The 19,598-nt window shown below is 50.2% G+C and overlaps 1 protein-coding gene across 1 annotated transcript in view; it reads right to left on the bottom strand.

Annotated features, from left to right (window-relative positions):
- Nucleotides 1-1,524: 1,524 nt before the first annotated feature.
- The window catches only part of FAT2 (FAT atypical cadherin 2), a 57,230-nt gene continuing 39,156 nt past the window's right edge, over nucleotides 1,525-19,598 (bottom strand). The window contains 13 exon segments of the mRNA XM_051631008.1: nucleotides 1,525-2,071; nucleotides 2,073-2,098; nucleotides 3,063-3,655; nucleotides 5,110-5,263; nucleotides 7,828-8,269; nucleotides 11,527-11,672; nucleotides 12,403-13,210; nucleotides 14,280-14,477; nucleotides 15,055-15,198; nucleotides 15,863-16,000; nucleotides 16,606-16,820; nucleotides 18,111-18,500; nucleotides 19,244-19,477. Coding sequence (XP_051486968.1) covers nucleotides 1,565-2,071; nucleotides 2,073-2,098; nucleotides 3,063-3,655; nucleotides 5,110-5,263; nucleotides 7,828-8,269; nucleotides 11,527-11,672; nucleotides 12,403-13,210; nucleotides 14,280-14,477; nucleotides 15,055-15,198; nucleotides 15,863-16,000; nucleotides 16,606-16,820; nucleotides 18,111-18,500; nucleotides 19,244-19,477 — 3,995 coding nt within the window. The 3' untranslated portion in view covers nucleotides 1,525-1,564.

Consider the following 19,598-nt stretch of genomic DNA (forward strand, 5'->3'; position numbering starts at 1 on the left):
AAAAAGAGCCTGGGCATGTGCTGATGGCAGCAACGTGGTAGATGCTGAGATCAAAGGAGCAAAAGCCAGCCCATGTGTGGGGACAGCCAGGCACTGTCCCAGCATGGCTGCAGCCCTGCTTGTCCTTACGCTGCTGAGTAATTCATGCCAGTGCCCTGTGTCATTAGCAGGGCTGTGGCTTTGCTTTCAGAAATTAGATGAATTTCTGGTTTCCTAAATGTGTTTGGTTAGGGATGGGAATGAAGGCAGGGCTTGGATTTGGGTCCCTTCAACCCTTCTGCTCCTGAAGCTCATGCCTCTCCAAGACCTTGGGTCTGCCTCCTTCCTCTGGCCCTTACAGGATCCTCAAAGGTGTGCTGATCTTGTTGTCTTGGTACTTCTCTGAAAGCTCAAGAGGCTGGGAGTGCTGATGTCCAAAAGAAGCTGTTTTCCCCCAGGCTGCCCTTGGGTGAAGCTAGGCAGGGATGTCCTATTTACAAGGGAATCCCCCCGTTAGTGAATAAAATCATAATAGTAAAAAAATCCAAACTCTTTTAATACTTTCCAAAAAATCAACAACAAAAAAAGTTACATCAAACAACCAACCAAAGAAAACCTCTCATGGAGGAACGATACGTTTCCAAGCACAAGGACGTAGAGGCAAACCCACGCTCAGGAGACTTGGTGACCCATCTCAGGTAGGAGGTGCCACTTGGTGCTGGCCAGTCTTTCTGAGATGCACGGGGGAGCCCCAGCTGGGTGGCAGGACCACGTATGGCTGTGTTCAGCATGAGACCATGACAGTCATGGGGACATGTCTGTGTTCACATCCTTGGGACAGGGTCTCCCTGACTCCCAGGAGTGCAGCCTGACTGGGCAGTGGTCTTGCTTTGCTGCCAGTTGCACTGGTTTGAGTCTGTGGGTGGTGCCTGGTGGGATGAAGCTTGTTGCTTGGTTTTTCTACAGGAATTAACATTTTATTTGGACTTCATTGGCCAGGTGAAGGATGTGTTGATGAGATCAATGGCATTCCCTCATCTCTCTCCCTGTATCAGGGAGCAGACGTGGAAGAGGGTTTGCACCAGCTGATCCATTCCACTGGGCAAACTGTTGGCTCCATGCAAGTCCTCAGAGCCATAGCAGGGGGCAGGGAGCTGTCCCATCTGGAGCACTCCCAGGCTGTCCTTCAGCATCTTCTCCAGCACAGCTGCCACCATGCCTGCAGTGCTTGCCCTTCCCCTCCTCGTCCTCATCCCTGTGGCCAGGTGGGAGGAGGTGGCAGCCGCGGTCCTGCGCGGTGTCGGACGAAGTCCCCTTGGCAAGGAGGCAGGTTAGTCATTGGCATCCCAGGAGCATCCTCTGTCCCCCGGCCGTGGCTGGAGTGTTTCCCCTCCGTTTGCAGCAGGAGAACCATGGAGAAAGATCCAGCCAAATTACAACCCAGCCACACAGGGGGGAGATGCCTCAAGCTGGGGCTGGGGACACACACACACACATAAGCCTCCCTGTGGTGGCACCTGCCATCCCCCCCTGCACAGTGTTCTGCCTGGAGATGCTGTTCTCATCTCGAGGGTGAGCCCCTCCATTAAAACATCACCTCCTCGCAGCTCCCATAGTCGCTCTCCACCATGTCAGAGCCCTCATAGTTGGGGGGTGGCAGGGGCTGGGCTCGGATGCTGGGCTGGTGTCCCACCTCGCAGTCTGCATAGGAGGGCTGGGCCACGCTCAGGCGCATGCTCACCCGCTTGTACCCGGGCTCGGGCTGGAAGGGGATGCCCTCGCCCTGTACCAGCTGGGATGGGTAGTAGCTGATGGCTGTGTATTCGTTCTGGCACTGGGAGGCTCCCACGTCCACTGGGCTGATAGGCAAGAAGTCCTCCAGGTTCTGGTTGCTGTAGCGGGGCGGGATGGGCGCCCGCTTGTTGCTCTGGTCCAGCGGGAAGGGAAAACCGCCGTAGAGAGCGACCGGCTCTGTGTCCGGGGGTGGAGGGGGTGGTGGGGGGAGAGGAGGGTGGGAGGAGGATGCAGGGGGGGCTGGAATGATCTCGTAGTGGGAATATTCCTGGACGTCTGACGACAGGTACCGGGGGGGGCCAGTAGGTTGTTTCTGCTGGGTAGACTGGAATAAAACAGAGTTGTGTTAGCTGCAGTTCAGTCACAGAATCACAGAATGGTTTGGGTTGGAAGGGACCTAAAGATCAGCTAGTTTCAGTCCCCCTGCATGGACAGGGACACCTCCCTCTAGAGCAGGTTGCTCAAAGCCCCATCCAACCTGGTCTCAAGCTGTTGTTTTCCCCCTCTTGCCTTCCTGCTAATTCCTTCTGTAGACTCAGCCTGCAGGAGATGTGGCAGAGCAGGAAAGAGAGATGTGGGGACAGGGAAGTTGTTGCTGCTTTGGGAATTGAGAAGACCTGAGGGCACCCCTGGCTGTGCTGGGGCAGGTGTTCCCACCAGCCTTCAGACATCCCCTGCTCTAGCACCCAAAAGACACTTTTCATCATGCCATCTGGATGCAAGAATCTTGCATGATAAAGGGCTAGGAGCAGAGTGAGTGACCCACTGGATCTCTCCCTGTAACTCTGGTGAGCACCCTTCTAACAGCTCCCTTCTAACAGCTTCCTTTGGTGATGAAGTCCTGCAGGGGCAGAAAGCAGTAACCTTGCTGTCCAGAGCCATGAAAGGTGTTACTCTGAGGGTGTGATCCCTCTGCCTAGAAGCATTGATGCCAAAGCCTCCACTAAAACTCCTATTGACTTTTAGGTTCTTCATTTTTATCCCTTAGCTTTATTATTCTCTTTTATAGGGTCTTTTGACCCAGGATGTGTGGGAATCCAGGCTATGCATCAATGGTTTCCCTGCTGATTGTGTATGAGGCTGAGCAGGTTAAAGCTGGAAACTAGGATGTACTGGTGAGCAGGGAGAGAAAAGCCAGTAAAAGACCTATTGCAGGGCTTGGGCAGCATTTGCTCATGCTTTGCATGACTTTAACCAACACTGTTGGCCCGTGAGGTCAGCAAACCTTCGATCTACTTCACAAAGGGAAGAGGGATGTGCAAGGACAAGAAAAAGCTGTGCCTACTGACCCATCTCCTCCCTGGCCCAGGTGCACTTGATGAAGGACTCGTTGTCAGAGTTGGAGGGGGGTGCAGCAGGGGGCAGGTTGGGTGCCACGCTGCACACGATGGTGCCCCGGTGCTTTGGGGCGTTGGCAGAGTTGAAGGTGACGAACTCGGGGGTGCTGGTGGGTTTGCGCTGCTCCGGCGTGGCCCGGTCCAGGTTGTTGTGTGCTGCATCACTGAGGATGTTGAGCTCGATGGGTGGCACAGCTTGGGTGCCCACACCCACGCTCTTGGAGAACTCGCTCTTGGAGAGCAGGTCGGGGTCCTCCCTGGCCACGGGCTTGTGTGTCTTGGCCCGGCTGCGGAAGCGCTTGCGGATGAGCACGAAGGCCCCGGCCAGGATGGCCACCCCCAGCACACCAGCCACGATCTCGGCGATCTCCTCGGGCCCCACTGCCCATTGCGTGGGCACGATGGCCGGGGTGATGATGGGCTGTGTGCAGTAGTCCCCCTGGTAACCTGATGGGCAGATGCAGTGGATGGAGCCCTCGTTGCTGACGCAGCGCCCTGCGTTTCGGCACGGGTTGTCTTGGCACTCTTCGGCCAGCTTCTCACACCTGTGGTGGGGACAGGATGGAGGCAACCACCATTACCCTGGGGATGAAGGTAAAACTGCCTAATCCTTTTCAGGGCCCTGACTGGCACAGATGTTCCATCCTGGTCTGCTCTCCCTCTCTTGCCAGACTCGTGCTACCTGCCTCTCCTGGCAGAGGACTGTGACCCTTGAGTATAAAATGGCCCTTTTCAGGAGACCATGTTTTACAGCATGGTCCCATTTCTCAGTTGTTTACAACAAATTAAAATGGGGGGCTTCCTGCTGATTCTCTTTCCCACTCCACCCCACATAACCTAAAAGTTTCCTGGTAGTACAAGGGACCTTTATTTCCAACAATAATGATCTTCCCTTGCTAGGGAGAATATACAATACCTTGTTGGCTTTCCTTCCTTTTCTAATGTTTTAATTATTTTTTTTTTTCTGGTTCCTGTGAGGTTTGGGCTCCTCTTTAGTCAGTTTTAGGCTGTGTGAGCTGGTGTCTACAACATACACCCACTCCAGCTGGACAAGGGGTGATTTCAGGCATTACACTGCCACCTAATGCTCAGCTACGTACTTTTATTTCAAGATTTGTATGAATAATTTTTGCCTTAGCATTGGTTGAAGGGACTGGTGTCCATCCTGGCTAAATGTCTAAGGCAGAAGGATGAGCTGAACGTGATGCTGTTGGAGCCTGTGCTGGGTGTCTCCAGTCAGGCTGGGCTGGAGGAGAGTGTGGCTGCAGTGGGTGACTCTGAGCAGCCTCTGGGCCTGGGATGATTCTCTAGCTACAGGGATTTGGCAAGTGTGCACTGGCAGGTCGTAGATGGGAAATGTATCCAGGCTATAATGCTGATGGTGAGAACTTCAAAGTGACTTGAACTGAAGGGTTCAGGGCAAAATCCAAATGCTCCAACACCTTGTGGTAACAGGGATCTACAGGCATCCTTGTTATTGACAGGAGAGAGGGAATTGCATCCTGCATCTGCTTTTCAGCACAGCCCACTGTCCTGAGCTGAGCTTTGAGTTGAATAAACTATGGCCGTGACCTGGGACAGAAATTCCTCAAGGAGGATGCTACCACTGCAGGGACCTCAGCATACACAGTGTTGGTGGGGGAACACTCTCCTCTTGGGAAGAGAAGCTTTGAACCTGCACCAAGCATAATATTCTCAGGCAGTCAAAGCATCTGTTAGGAGAGATTTTAGTTTATTTTCTTCCCCCTCCTGCTCAGAGGAGAAGGGCACAGAGGGGCAATGACCACAAGATGGCAGAGGTATTCGTGCCCTGGTCTGCTCAGCTCTGCCTTCGGACGCCTCCTGCTGCAATGCTCAGGTACGTGCAAGTTGCATTTAAACCCTGAGTGTTTAAGCAGGTAAACCCTGGTGAGCTCCTGAAGTGTGAAATCCTCATTGGCAGAGGTGTTTTCAGCCCACCAGGGGAGATCCCTCGGGCTGAAACTTGCCCAGACCTTACCTTTCCCCTAGGTACCAGTCAGGGCAGTGGCAGGAGTAGCCAGTGGCAGAGATGGTGCAGGTTCCCCCGTGCAAGCAGGGCTTGGACTCGCAGGGACTGTCCCCAAGCTCACAGCGCTCGCCAGAAAATAGCCCAGGGCAGATGCAGGTGTAACCTGGAGAGGGTGAGACAGTGCCATGAAGAGACTGCATCCACATGGAAGAACTAGCAAGGGCAGGAGCAGCGCCTGCTGCTGCTGGCACTCACAGAGGGCTCAATCTGGCTACCTAAAGTGTGGGTGTTTGGTGACACAGGAGCTGCTACTGGGCACCTAAGCCATCCGTGTGGGGCTGGTGAGTACATTACAGGAGCTGGAGCAGTTGCTGGAGGCTGGCTGGTCACTCTGGGGCAGTGCAATATGGGGCTTTGAGCAACCTGGTCTAGTGAAAGGTGTCCCTACCCATGGCAGTGGGGTTGGAACTGGATTATATTTAAGGTCTCTTCATCTCAAACCATTCTGTGGTTTAAGCAACAAGGTTAAGGCTGTCCTCACCTGACACAGACCCTCTCCCACCAGGGATGTGTCCAGGGCACAGCTTTATTGTGTGGAGAAGCTGGGGGACAAATTCAGGTTAAAGGAAGGGGAGCGTTTCTCACTGATTCACAGTTTCTGACTCTGCTGAACACAATCCTCTGTAACTTATTGTTCTCTGAAGCCTTTGGTCCTGTGAGTTCTCGCGGTGTAACGTGCCTGTCTCGACACGTTGGGTTTCTCTTGCCTACAGGAGGTGTCTGGTCACAGCCAGAGAGAAACCTGGAGACTCAGAGGGGGCTGCTGCTCTTTGTGTGTTTGACTGCTCATTAGTGTAGCCCTAAGCATGGGAATGTCCCTGGCTGTGCTGAGCTCCTGCTGGTCGCTTGGCTGGTGCTGCTGTGGGGGAAGTTCAGACTTTCCACCTTGCATCACGCTTGAGGAGTCTTTGCTACTCGTCCCCCAGCTAACCATCCCTGCTTCAGAGCACAGCCTGCACAAACACAGGCCTGTTTCCACATGCGTGTGAGTGGTTGTACACCAGGGATGTGCTGGCACTCGTGCAGCAGGTGCTGGACATGATGGCCCGTGGGGCTGCGTGTGCCCAAACACACATGTTGCTGGATCTGGGGCTTCACGTGTGTTTGCACCTGTGGTCCTGACACTGCGGTTGAGGTGGTGGCTGGTCTGGCTTTGACCCTTTCCACACAGATGCGTTCTCATGAGGCCACGTGGCCTCCCTGTGCTTGCTTGCACAGACCTGTCTTTGCCTGTGCATGTCATCCCACGCCCGAGATTCCCAGGCAGAGCTTTGCAGCAACTCGTGCTGCATGCCCGTGGTCTCCAGGATTGAGCCCACAAGGCTCAAGGAAGCCAAGCATGCAGGAGAACCTCACAGACTAAACGTCCCTTGAGCAACTCCTTCCCTGCCGTTGTGTCCTGTGTGTCTCTGCCTGGGGCCATGTCCCACAGGCTCTTTTCTGGGCAGTTGGGCCATTTGCAGAAGTTGGTTACCTTGGAAGGAAACTATGGAAGGACACTGGATGTTTACTAATTATGAGTGAGGGAACGATTTTCCTCCTCCCATTCAATGCTTTCTGCAGAGCAAGCAGGTCATGCCTTGACTTAAAGCAGAGATGAGTTTTTACCTCATAGGCTTTGAGCCCCTTCCAGCCCAGCCAGAGGGGTTTGCAGAGAGTCTCAAGAGCCAGTCTGAGGCACAAGTGCCCAGCCAGCCTAACTGTTTGGTTTAGATGCACCTCGTGTCAAACAAGTTCACCTGAACCAGGCAGCTGCTGAGTCGACAGGACTGGGAATCTTGTTCCCAGAGGCTGCGGGCAGGGCAGGAGGAGGTGTGCTGCCTCCTCTGTCTTTGCTTGCTTGCTGGGCAGGGTGTGGGCTTTGGCAGTGGTCCCAAAGAGCACAGAGCTGCAGGAGGAGCTCCTGCCCCATGCCACAGCCCAGAAAGCACCCCTCTGCCCCAAGGAAGGGCCAAGGCACAGACCTATGTCTCTACGGACATGGCGTTATGGGGTGCAGCACCACTGTGCTGGGAGCTGGGATGTGGTGGACATCTCCGGGAGTGGTTCCACCTCCTGAGGCCATTGAGAACCAGCCCAGCTCACTGTGGAGAGACCCTCTGGTGGAAGGAATGGAGCAAAGTGAGACTGTCTCAGGAGAAGCCTAATACCAAACCTCTGTTGAGCATGTGCACCCCATGTTAGCCTGAGACTCTCGGATCTGAGCTTACGGTTTTCCCTTATCCCTTCCCATAGCCCAGGGGAGTCAATGTCTGCAGTGGGAACAGGCCAAGATCTTGGCTTGTTTCTGCCCAGATACCATCACTGCATGATCCCATCTTGCCTGATTCCAGCCTTGCTAATGGTTCCTTAAGCAAAGAGGATGCAGAGGGGTGGGTGGAATCTCTATTTACATTTGAGTTTTTGGCAACCTGTGCTCTTCTAGGTCACGCACACTCCTTTGAAACACCCTCCTGCCCTCCAGGCCCTGGCCTGCTGGTGAGAGCCAGGATGATGATCTCATATCCCCGCCCAGCTGCTGCTGCACTGCATCGGCTGTCACTTGAGGTCCCCCAGGACACGGGACCTCTGATTCTCCTCTGGAAAAGCCCCTCACATGAGGATGAAGAAAGAGGTTGCTTCTCTCCCTCCCCTTGCTGCTTATTGCTCTACGTGATGCTCACGTACCTCCTCTGTGGGTTTCAGAGCACATCCCATTGTTGAGGCACGGGTTGCTGCTGCAGGCACCAGTGGGGGAGCAGCACTGCTTTACTCCCACCTCCTCCATGACTTCCTTTGATTGCCCTTTCCCAGGTAGGAGAACCACTTCTCTGCCATTGATTGCAACCACGTCCAGGCAGCCCCTGAACCCTCGTGTGACTCTCTGGGACTGGAGTGGCTGTCGGAAGCCCCCAAAAAGCAGGTCCCGTCTGCCCTGGGAGATGCTGCAGGTGGCTGGCAGCTGGAGAGAGGCATTTCCCAGCCCATCAACGAGCAGGCGGACAGACATGTTCTTCACCTCCAGGAAGACCGAGTGCCACTCGCCGTTGCTCACAAACCGTGAGGAGGAGAGGTTCCCGGTGTAGTGCCCCCGGCAGCTGTACCCGAGGTGAGGCACTCCATTAACCATCTGCAAAATATGTCCCAGAAGTCAGGGTTAGCTGTGATACAGGTGGTGGTTGTTCATGGAGGCTTTCAACGCTTCTCCTGCTGCTTGTTCCCCCCCTCTCCCTGCCTAAGCACTGAGAATCGAGATGAATCCCAACTTTCAGACTCCATGAATCACCAACTTAGGCAAATGCAGCCCCTTTCAACCATGTTAAGCTTTGCATGGATCAATTAAACCCCGTTTAAGTGACTCAACCCCCTTATTTTGCAAAACACCATGTCTTGCACAACTGACAGAGCAGTGTGCAGGGAGGGAAGCTCATCCTTCCACACAACAGGGTGCAGAGTCATGTGTTTGTCCTCCTGCATCTGCTCACCCTTTCTCCCCCCTTCCAGAGCCTCATCAGAGCCCTGGTATTCAGACAATCTGTAACTCCATCACCAGTCAGAGGTGGACTCTTGTTCTGGGCCACATGGCCTTTATCCTGTTCTCACTGTCTCCTTAGTGGTAGGGAAAGTGCTGGAGCAATTCCCCCTTTGGTATGGGTGAGGGTGCTGAAAGGACTTTGGCAAAGAGGAGCCCTGGCAGCTTTCTCTGAGGGAGGCAAGGAGGAGCTGGGAGGCAGAGAAAGGAGTTTCTATTGTTCCCAGCTCCTACCCAGCATGCTGGGAAGCCAGGACAAAGCTGCTGGTAGGTGTTGCAATCCAATCCTTGATCTCCAGCAGATGTGAAGGAGACAAGATACTGAACTTCTAATGGATAATCATACCAGTGTCTTCTGCATTAAAGTGGGACCTCAAAAATTCCTATTTGTGGCCCAAGATCAATCTTTAAAACTCATAGGGAGGAAGGAGAAAGGAAAGGTTGGCTGTGTTGTTCCAGGATGAAGTCAGGGGTAAACCTCTCCTTCACCTTTTTCTCCCCAGTGCTTTGTGGATAAAACCTCTTTCTCAGAAGCCAAGAGCCTATAGAGGAGAAAAAAGATGGAATGGAACACTCAGGGAAAACCTGCGGAGCTTGCTGTATGACACGGAGCAATTCATCCCAGGCAAAAGAGATCTCCATGGAGGGCATCACAGACAGCGAGGAGTGGTAATGCTTGGAAGAGGCCAGGAGTCATGATGGGCTACACTGAATTGTAGGGGAACCTACATACAGTATGATGGGGCTACTCTAGAAGGGTCAGAGCAGGACAACACATAACTCTTAGAGAAGTCCACAGTATAAATAAATCCCAATGGGAGGAGAGAGCAACTGCTGAAGGAAGGAAGAATGACATGAAGCTGGCACATGCCATGGAAGGGCCTCAGGGCAACACGTGTGTAAATCTCTTTGCACAATTGGCAAGAACACAAGAGAACTTTATCACTTTGCTTTATCTGGAGGAACATGATTTCACTTCATATGGGGCAGTAGATTGGGCTTATACATTTCTGGAGCTGGGAGACAGCTGAGAACTTGATTCCCTGGAGCAAGAACTGACAGGTTGCCAAGTCTTTCCCAGCTTGCTGGTTTTGCCATCCTCTTGCTGCACCCTATTTCTGAACATCAGGAGAGCTTAGTGATGGGAAGGGAGATGATATGAATGTCCTTGGGAGAACTCGTCCTCTTCACCGAATCTTCAAAGCATTGGTTATGATTCTTTCAAAGCTTTGGCTCATACCTAGAGTACTTCAGTCCACAAAGCTTAGAATCTTGATGGATTCCTTCAGTTTTTTTCAGAGTAGATGGTTTAGAAAACGTTTCATCCCTTCACTATTGTTAATAAAGTGAGTCAGGAAAGAAATTATTCACAGGCAACTTTATGGTGGAAGCTTTAAGAAGGTTTCCTGTTGAAAAGCTTGTGGAGACATTTGGGTGCAGAGATGGTGGGCACACTGAACTCCATCACTAGTGAGTCTCCCTTGGCTCTGTGTGTGTGAGGCCTGGCTCAGGAGAACTTCCTGCCATCTCACCATTCTGAGCACCTCCCGGAGTGCTGGACTCCTCCTGCTTGGTGACTCTCCTGCCCGTAGGCAGGGCAGAAAGACCCATCTTGTGAAGCTAAGTTTTTCTCATCAGCCCTTTACAACACAGCTTCAAGTCTCTCTTGGAGATGGGTACAGGTCACATGGGTAATAATTCTCTGCTCTTAAAGAGCAATGGTTGTGGCAGAAGGAGCCACATGTGCTATGGGCAGGTCCCTGAGTGTTAGCTGCTGTGCAGCTCCCTGTTGGTGTGGGTCTTTTTTAACAGTGGAAAGAGAAGGATTTCAACATAGGAAGATGGGATTGTGAAACCATGAGAAGGGATGAGGGAATGCAGGGACAGGATTAACACTTGCAGGTAGGTTACAGTCTATAGATCTCAATGTGATTAGTCTTAGGGACAAATCTCTGTAAGCTGATAAATATGTCCTATGATCTTGCTCTCCAATTAGGCCGATTTTAATTGATGAGGAAAATACAAAAGCCCTATTCTTTAGTCATCTGCTGCTTTCCTTCTGTTGCCAAAGTGGAAAAGGGAGATGATCTCTGGATGCTGAGTTGATTCAGTGTGTAGGCAGAGGAGAAGAGTGATCAGACTGAAATGTTCCTGGCTCTGCAGGTATCTTAAACAATGAAACCACTTGAAGATAGTGGTTGAAAAGAGTAGGGGATTGAGAAATAGCATTTAAGGCTCCTGTTTTGACTGTTCTATCCATTACTATGAAAGACCTTTAATTTGAGGTCCATTTGATTAGATACACATGCCATGGTGTGGCTGAAGGCTGGGTATTCCCATTCTCAGAGCTCACCTGTGCCCTCCTCATTTCTACCATATTACCTCTACCCCAATGTTTTGCCTCCTCTTGGTGGCCACAAGATTGAGCCATGATGTGGTCAGTGGGTATCTGACTCCACTCCTAAATCCTGGGGGGCATTTGCCTTTGGCTACAGTGGAAACAAACTGGTCTGGGGAAAATTACACCTGGTAAATTTTTGCCCTAAGAGGTATGATCGAAGAGAGGGATGGAGAAGCAAGCTGTAAGGAAAAAAGTTGATGCAGATCTATGATATGGCTGTATGCTGCCTTCACACTAGAAACTGACACCTGCATTTGCAGGTATAAAAAATGACTCACTGGCTGTGGTTGCAGCAATTGCCAAACTGTGTTTGACTCTCACTTTGCCTTCCCAAATCTTATATTTTAGCTAGATGAATTACCAAGGGTACATTTCTTGCATCTTCTGTGATTCCTTTCCCCACAGCAGTGTTTTTTTACACTGGAAAGCAATCCCTGTGCACTGCAATCCCTACCTCCAAGGTGGCATGGTCAGTGCTGTTAGCGTGGAAGATGACAGCGTGCAGCTGGTGGGTCTTCAGGCGGAAGTGCATGTGCCAGGAGCCGACCTGGGAGTGCTGGTACCAAATGTAGCTGTGGCCTCCAAACCTCACAGCTGTCCCTGGAAGGGGAATGAATAAAAAGTCTCATCTTTTGTCACATCTTGAGAGTATGGACTGTCTTAATCCTCACCTCTTTTCCCAGCCTGAGTGTTAACTGTCCAGCTGCATGTCCCACATGGAGCTCCCAGTATTTCTTCTATGTTCTTGACAGTAAAACCAATCCTGCAGTAGCAGCCTGGCTATATCTATCCTATAGCACATGCAAGGTGTCCTCAGTGTGGACTGCAACACCCACTTCCTCTTCTTTACTCTTTGTTATTTTATGGTATCCCCTTACCATTCCTGCCCAGGTGATGAGAACCTCTATACCTGCACAGTCCACTTAGTATTCTAGAGTGATTAGAACAGATATGCTTTGATTGCCTTTCCTCAAATGTAGCAGTTAGTCTGTATTTTGCTGATGCTGGGATCAACACAGGAGCTCAAAGACTGAGATTGTGGTCACTGAGCTCCATGGCCTGCTAGGTATGGGTGACTTCTCCCAGCTAGATGGATAGCTGTTGCTGCTCATTAATGAAATGCTACAGGAGACTTACTAAAAAAAAAAAACCAAACAAGTGAAACTTTCAAGCTCTGAGCATTTAGATTGGCTTTGAAACTGCAGGCAGAATTGTTGGTCATTGGGACAAGCTAATTCCATGGAAAGTCCAGGTGCTTTCCAACATATTGAAGGAAAAGACAATATGCCCCGGTTTATAGCATGAGATGCTACCAGGAAGGATTGCTCACCATTGCAAGAGCAGATTTGCTCCAGTGTGTGCCGTGGGGTGAGGACACTGAGTCGGGCAGTGCTGTAAGTGGACATCATGCCTGGATCCAGCTGGATGGTTTCCTTGCAGACACGGTGGGTGCAATCTGGCCCGTGACACGGCACGTGAATTGCCTTCTTCATCCGGAGACCGACGAGTTGGTCCATCTCCCCAGCTGACACAGTGATCTTATTTGCGAGGACCCGAGGCTCATACAAGGAGCCATGTGGCTCTCCGACAGCCAAGAGCAGGTCCACTCCATCAGAGGTAGCTGCAGGCTGCAAGCTGGCCATGTGGATGTTCTGGCGCCGGGTGACAAGGATGTTTCCCAGGAATCTCTGCAGGTTGCGCCAATGGTCGCCCACAAACTCCTCAGGGGAGATGTGTCGGAAGTGCAGCACCACCGCCTTGTCCAGGGCCTCCTGCTTGAAGCACCACACGTGGATGTTGACAGTGGTGGTGGCTGTGAATGTACCATCGCTGACTGTCACGTTCAGGAGATAGTGGCCGTGGGGAAGCTTGTCCCCAGCAATGATCTTCCCGTCCGCAGCCCCAACGGAGAAGAGCCCCTCCTGGGGCACTTCTGCCACCAAAGTGTACACCAGCGTGTCATGGGGGTCTCTGTCCGTGGCATGGATCTTGCCCAGAACGCCACCTCGGAAGGCTTCCTCGTTGGTGGTGATGAATATTTCCAGGGGAAGGGCAGAGGGGGAATACTGGCTCTGCTCAGTCACTTGGATATTTATAAAGGCAGATGAGGACAGGGGAGGGATTCCACTGTCAGAGACCTGTCAAGGGAAACAGGAGGATCCGTTACAGCCATGTGCTGATGTGCTGCCACCTCACCTGACCTCAGCTGGCTGATAAGCTCTAGCAAAGGAGAGTGCCTTGCAGGTAGCAATGTGTGGAAGCTGTCAGGCAGTGGGTTGGGAACGAAGAAGGAATGGGAAAAATTGGACCTCTGCCTGGAGCTGGCCCCAGGGAAAGGGCAGCATGCCTTCCAGCACGGAGACCAGTTGAGACCTTCTCCTAGTGGTGGGATTGTGCTCGTGTCTGTGTGTGCTCACCAGCAGCTGAGTCACACCTGAGAGGCTCTGCTTTCCTGAGGATTAATCATCTTTAGTGATGCTGCCAATCTTTGGGGTTCCATGTGTAACTGTACAAAGATATAAAGCAGTTACACACTTGCTCACCTTCTGGACTATTTAAGCCTGTGTTCCACCTCTGACAGTGTCTGTCTAGCATGAGTCAAGGAACCTCAAAGTAGAAAAATGTGAATAATCAGATTATAGGATAAGTTTCTCCCCAGTCTTAGGCAGTTCCTGGTTGAGGTTTATAATAGAGTAGTTCCTGACTTTCAGAATATCACTGAAGAAGTATGTACTTTATATCTTATCATCCTTTCATTTGTAGTAGACTATCCTTACTAATAACACTGAAAAATAATTAATTCACTCTGCAACAACAGAAATCCTCTGTGGAAAGCAACTTAAACCACTTCTTAAACGACAAGGATAATTGGAGAAAGTTTGCAGGACCAGATTCAAGTCTCACTTTAAACTGGAAGTCACTGGAGTGAAGCTGGGAAAAACATCTGCCTAAGGAAACTGCTGACAGTATTTCTCATGATCTTATTATCTGATTTTATCAGTGCAGAAGCTGGCCCCCAGGTTCTTGTGGGCAGACTGTGTGGAGAAATGAGCTCTGGAGCTGGCTCCCAGCTGCACTATTTATGTCTGGATTGGATTTCTCCAAAGCCAGAGATGTTTCCATCCAGGTGTGCCATCCTAAACTAATTTTGTTACTACTAAATCTGACTGGGGAATTCAGGTACCAGGATAGTAGGGCAGGCCCTACCTGGACTTGCAAGAGGTACTGTTCTTTCATTCTTCTGTTCAGGATGGATGATGTCACCAGCAGACCATTTTGGGTGACATCAAAAGCCTTCCCATCATTGCCCTGGGTGATCTGGAATGAGTATGGTGGTCCATTTTCTGGGGAGTCTCTGTCGCTCATAATCAACTCCAGGACACTTGTACCCACGGGAGCATTCTCCTGAAAAAGGGGAAAGAGGCTGATGGAGAAAGGAAAGCATAGAGTAAAGGTCCAGGGGAACCCACAGTGCCCCTAGAGCTGCTGGATCAGGAACAGGGAAACAAATCCCACACCCCTTGTACATCTATGGTACACACAGACAGAGACTCTCACCAGCAATGGCAGAGACCTGGTGGTGGCAAGGGACACCCTCGCATGGCATTATGAGTCCAAGTGACAATGAGGCTGCATCCAGCAGACATGAGAACGCTTGAACACGTGCTTGGGTCTGCCCTTTATGTTGTGGTGTAGACATGGACAATTGCAAGGGAGAAAGGGGCTGCAAGTCAGGCTTGGAAAGCATGAAAAGCTCTGCACTCTTTGTACTGAAAGGGCAGGAGGTGCCTGGAGCTACTGGAAGGAGAAAAGTGGCATCTGTTGGCAGAGTATCTGCCCCTGCTGATGCTGCCAGTTCTTTGTGGCAGCGAGCAGAAAGCAACAGCGTGCCCCACTGCCACCTCTGCTCCACCAGCAGCACATGCACAAGTACCTCAGTGCCCTGAGGTGGGTTGGGAGAACAAACCACCTCCTGCCTTACCTGCACCACCACACTGTAGTTAAGCTGAAAGAACCGAGGAGGGTTGTCATTGACATCAGACACCTGGACATGCACAGCGACATCACTGAACTGCGGGGGGTGGCCGTTGTCTGTGGCTCGGACTGCCAGGGAATAGCTGGGAATCTGGAGGATTTACAGAGCACAATTACTTGGAGAAACAGAGGAGTGGTGGCTTTTTGACATGGATGTTTTACTCTGCTGCAGCTTGTTAAAATGCTCGAGGTCACGCATTGCACCATAACAGCAGCTTTGCTCATGGCTAAGGCTCTCCATCCATAAATCCCAAAGCACAGTGCCAAAGAAAGCTAACCTCACAACAGTTGAGGAGAAGGGAAACAACTTGCCAAAGATGGATGAGACTAAGCTGGGCCAACATCTGTTGACAGTGGTTTAAGCTGCTACTTTATGAATGAGAGGTTGTCCAGATGACCTTTCCATCTCCTCCCCATACCTGTTCTCTGTAATGTTCCAATGCAGAGAAACAGAAACCAACCACGTAGGTTTCCAGTCTGAGGCTGCCTCTCACCCAGCCAGCCTGAAGCACCAGTGGAGCAGACCACAGCCCAGAGCTGTGACCACAGCAGGCTGTATAGCCCTCCCTAAAGCGCAGCCTTCCTACAAAGCTATCTGTGAGCCTAGAAAAAGAATGAATGAAAGATTTGTCTTCTGCTTACTGAAGGATGAATAAATCATTGAGGAAACAGGAGGTAGCTGAACATACTGTGTTCCTCAGACTTCTAGGGTACATCCGTTTTAAGACTTTCTGTTCCCCTTTCTTTGGACTCACCTCCTCCCTGTCCAGATGCTTGGCAATGCTGATCTGCCCACTTTTGGGCTGAATGGCAAAATGTCCCAGTGGGTTCCCTCCCACGATTGAATATGTGATCTGATTGTTCATGGCTCCATCCAAGTCATCAGCTGACACCTGTTAGGAGAAAAAAAGCTAGGATTCCTGGCCCAAAAAGGCCTTTCCATGGAGGAATGGAGGCAGGACCTCCTTGCAATTTAAGGATATTGGTTAGACCTTCCTTCAAATGAGGGATAAGAGAAAGGGGAGATACATAAGTGTTATTAATTAGTTTTTTCCAAGACAAAACTCAAAGCTGCAACAGTGGCTTTCACCTTGTCTCTTTCCTGACTTTCCCATCCCCATGGCTGGACAGGGAGCTCCATACATTGGGCTCCACTGTTCTGCCCAGGGAAGCCTCTGCCTTCCCCAGGTCACAAGGGTGTTGGCCTTCTGCAGGCATTTTTACTCTCTTGGGAGGTCCTCAAAGCTCCTGAGGCCCCCTTACGTATCTCAAGCTTTCACTTAACAATGTATTGTAAGACAAAATGTTCTGCCTGTCTGTTGAGTGTCAGGAATTCTGGCAATGATACTTATTAAAAGTCATGCTTAAATCTTAGATGTTGAATGGCAAAGACAAGGTGGCTGTGTCCAAGGAAAAGTAAAGTGCAAAAGAAGAGTAAATAATGCATAGCACAAGCAAGATGATAGGTGAAGACATCTGGCCTGGTTCCTAACCATACCGTGAGGATGATTTCTCCAACTGCTGCATCCTCCCGGATATCAGCGAAGTAAGGGTCTTGGATGAACTCTGGTGCATGGTCATTGATGTCAGTTATGTTGATCACCACCATGGTCACATCACTGAGAGAAGCTGAACCTTTCCTTGTGCCCTCGATGGATAAATAATACTCGTGACTCGCTTCAAAGTCCAAGCTCCCGTTTATGTACAAGGCACCTGCATTGGCAGAGGGATAGAAAAGGACAGAAGATACTTAGAATGAATGGCATGTGAGGATTCTTGGAGTACTGGAGATACACTGAAAAGATTGCCAGCTTGCCAGCTGAAAAGGTGCTGTTGACCTAGGTTTGACTGGGTTAAATCAAGATACTGAAAGTCATGGCATCACATAAAACAAAATATAATTGAACTGATTCTGCCATAACCTGCCTTATTCTGGTAGCAAGTGTTTGAAGAGATAAAATAAACTCTCATTCTTGAAGGTCTCCCAAGAACCTCTGGGACAAAATAGGATCAGAGTCCAACAGTGCTATTGCAAGTTGTGACCCAGGCAGTAGTAGCATCACTGAACCATGTCACAAGCAGGATGAGAAGGTGTGAGACATAGAGGCAGAGTTGTACAGGAAGTGTGCAGCAAGATGCTGTGATTTTTAAGTGAGGCTTGGGGTGGAACATAGGAAGAAGGAGGCAGCTGTTTATCTCAAAAAGATGTGTGAGGAATAGGGACCACAGAGATTAAATTAAGAGAAAAAGAATGGGTCTGTCATGTTTTTCCGAGTTCAGCACTGAAAATTTCACAATATTCCCAGGAAATTACCTTGTTTTGTATCTTTTAAGACATACAAACTCAAAAGAAGATCTGTGCAAAGAAAAGAGCAAAACCCTTGAGGACATGGAAGCTGAGGAAGGAACTGTGGGTGAGGATGCTACAGCCAAGGGCAGAAGGCCATTGGGGTTGCAGCCAAGGGTTTGTTTCAGGGAGTTAACATTGGTCTTCTGATAACAGCTCTTATCAGATGGCTGTGCAAACAGAGCAGTGCTTTATTTGGCTGGTAAGCCTAGCTCAGCACCTGCTCATGATTAATACATCAGAATTGTCCACATTTGTTGAGTGCTACCTGGTAAAAGCTGCCTGGTACCCTGGACCAAAGGTTCCTTGTGAGATTAGGATGGACAGACTTTTAAAAAAATGAAACAAATTTCTCCTGTATTTTGAAGTGGAAAAACGTCCCCATCTTATTCTCCTCATTCCCATGGACATATCTCAGGTCCCAGACATACAACAGGAATCCTTCCATTAATTTCAGTAAGGTTTGGATCACTCCTTCAGTGACTTTGATGGCAAAAGAGAGGCTACATGAGAAGACTGTGTTCCCTACCCTTCTGCTGGTTAAAGACAGAGGAGAGCAGAAGTGCAAGCCAAATGGAGAACAAGAGAAGGCACATACAGAGACAGCCTTTGATGTTGGGTCCAGTTGGACCTGCTTGGGCATGAGACTTCCTTACCTGTGTTTGAGTTGAGCTGAAACTTCCCGTGGTCGTTGCCATTCACAATTTCATACTTGATCTCCGTGTTTTCTGCATTGTCCCTTGTCAGTGCTGACAAGTTGAGGACCTCTGTACCCACAGCCACATCTTCTTTTACCACGGCCACATATTCAGGGGCCAGGAAAACAGGCAGATACTCATTTAGATCCACAACAGAGACAGTGACAGTGCCAAGAGCAGAGAGGGGCAGCGGGGTGCCCCGGTCGGTGGCACAGACTGTCAGCTCAAACGCTGAGTGCTGGGAATCCTTCAGAGGCTTTTCCAGACGGATCACCCCCGTGGTTTCCTCAATTGAAAAGTGTCCATTGGCAGAGTCAGAGAGAGAATAGACCACCTCAGCATTGAGACCTGGAAGGATAAGGGACAGGCTGCATTTAATTCATAGGTAGGAATGCTGCAGTTTTGATTATTATGATTTTTAATCCATTAGGACTATGTATACCTAAATGACCTGACACTTATAAGGGAAATGGAGGCTGCATGAACATCAGCTGCCCAGCTGCAGATTCAAACGTCTAGCCACTCTCACCATCAGCATCAACTGCCTGTATTTATTAGTGCTTCCCATTTTTAATTCCCTTATTTTAAAAATTATTTTCCTTCATATCTGCTTCTGAAGCAGATAAATATGATCTTGCTTCTCTGACATTATAAATTCAGTCTTTCCTGGAGAGGTTTATTAACAGTTCCTTTCTTAGGAGACTCACCTATGTTTCTGAGTATGTTAGTGTCTTCAGAAGGACCTCTCCTTATCACCTACCCCATCAAAGCTTCCTTTTTCCTTATTACGCTCATTCTTGATTCCATCTTTGGTAAAATTTTCTGTCCAGTCTTCCCAGACAGTGTGTCAGCTTGTGCTGGGCAAACTCTGTCTTTTCATATTTCTACAGATTTTGCACTTCCTACAAGATCACAAAAGTGCTGATGCTAGAACCTGCTAGTCAAGAACATGTCAGCCATGAGATCCAGGCACATCTTTGCCAAGATTCAATCACTTATGCTCATTGCTACAGCCCTTCCCTAGGTTTCAAATGTTTCTATTCAGGATGAAAGGTGAACTTTAGTAAAAAGTAAATCCCGCTGTGACTCACCTTCATCAAGGTCCCTGGCAGCAACCACGGCGATGGGTGTCTTTGTTGTGGTGTTGTCAAACACGGCCACGGCGCAGTGGCTGGGGAAGAACCTCGGTGCGTTGTCGTTCGTGTCCTCTACGATCAGCGTCACGTCTGCCTGGCAGGAACGGCCTCCTCCATCAGTGGCTTTGGCAACAAGGTGGTACATGGGCTTCTGTTCACGGTCAAGAGGTGCAGACGTGGTCAGTTCCCCTGTTGGCAAGAACAGGAGATGGTCTTGTCTTCTGCAACTGCAGCCTAGGAGAGCTCAGAGAGGTTCAAGCATCCCTGGATGAACCGTGGGAGACGACAGACTGGGTTTGAACACTGTTTG

This window comes from Apus apus, chromosome 13 (assembly GCF_020740795.1).
Source record: "Apus apus isolate bApuApu2 chromosome 13, bApuApu2.pri.cur, whole genome shotgun sequence".
Classification (NCBI taxonomy): domain Eukaryota; kingdom Metazoa; phylum Chordata; class Aves; order Apodiformes; family Apodidae; genus Apus; species Apus apus.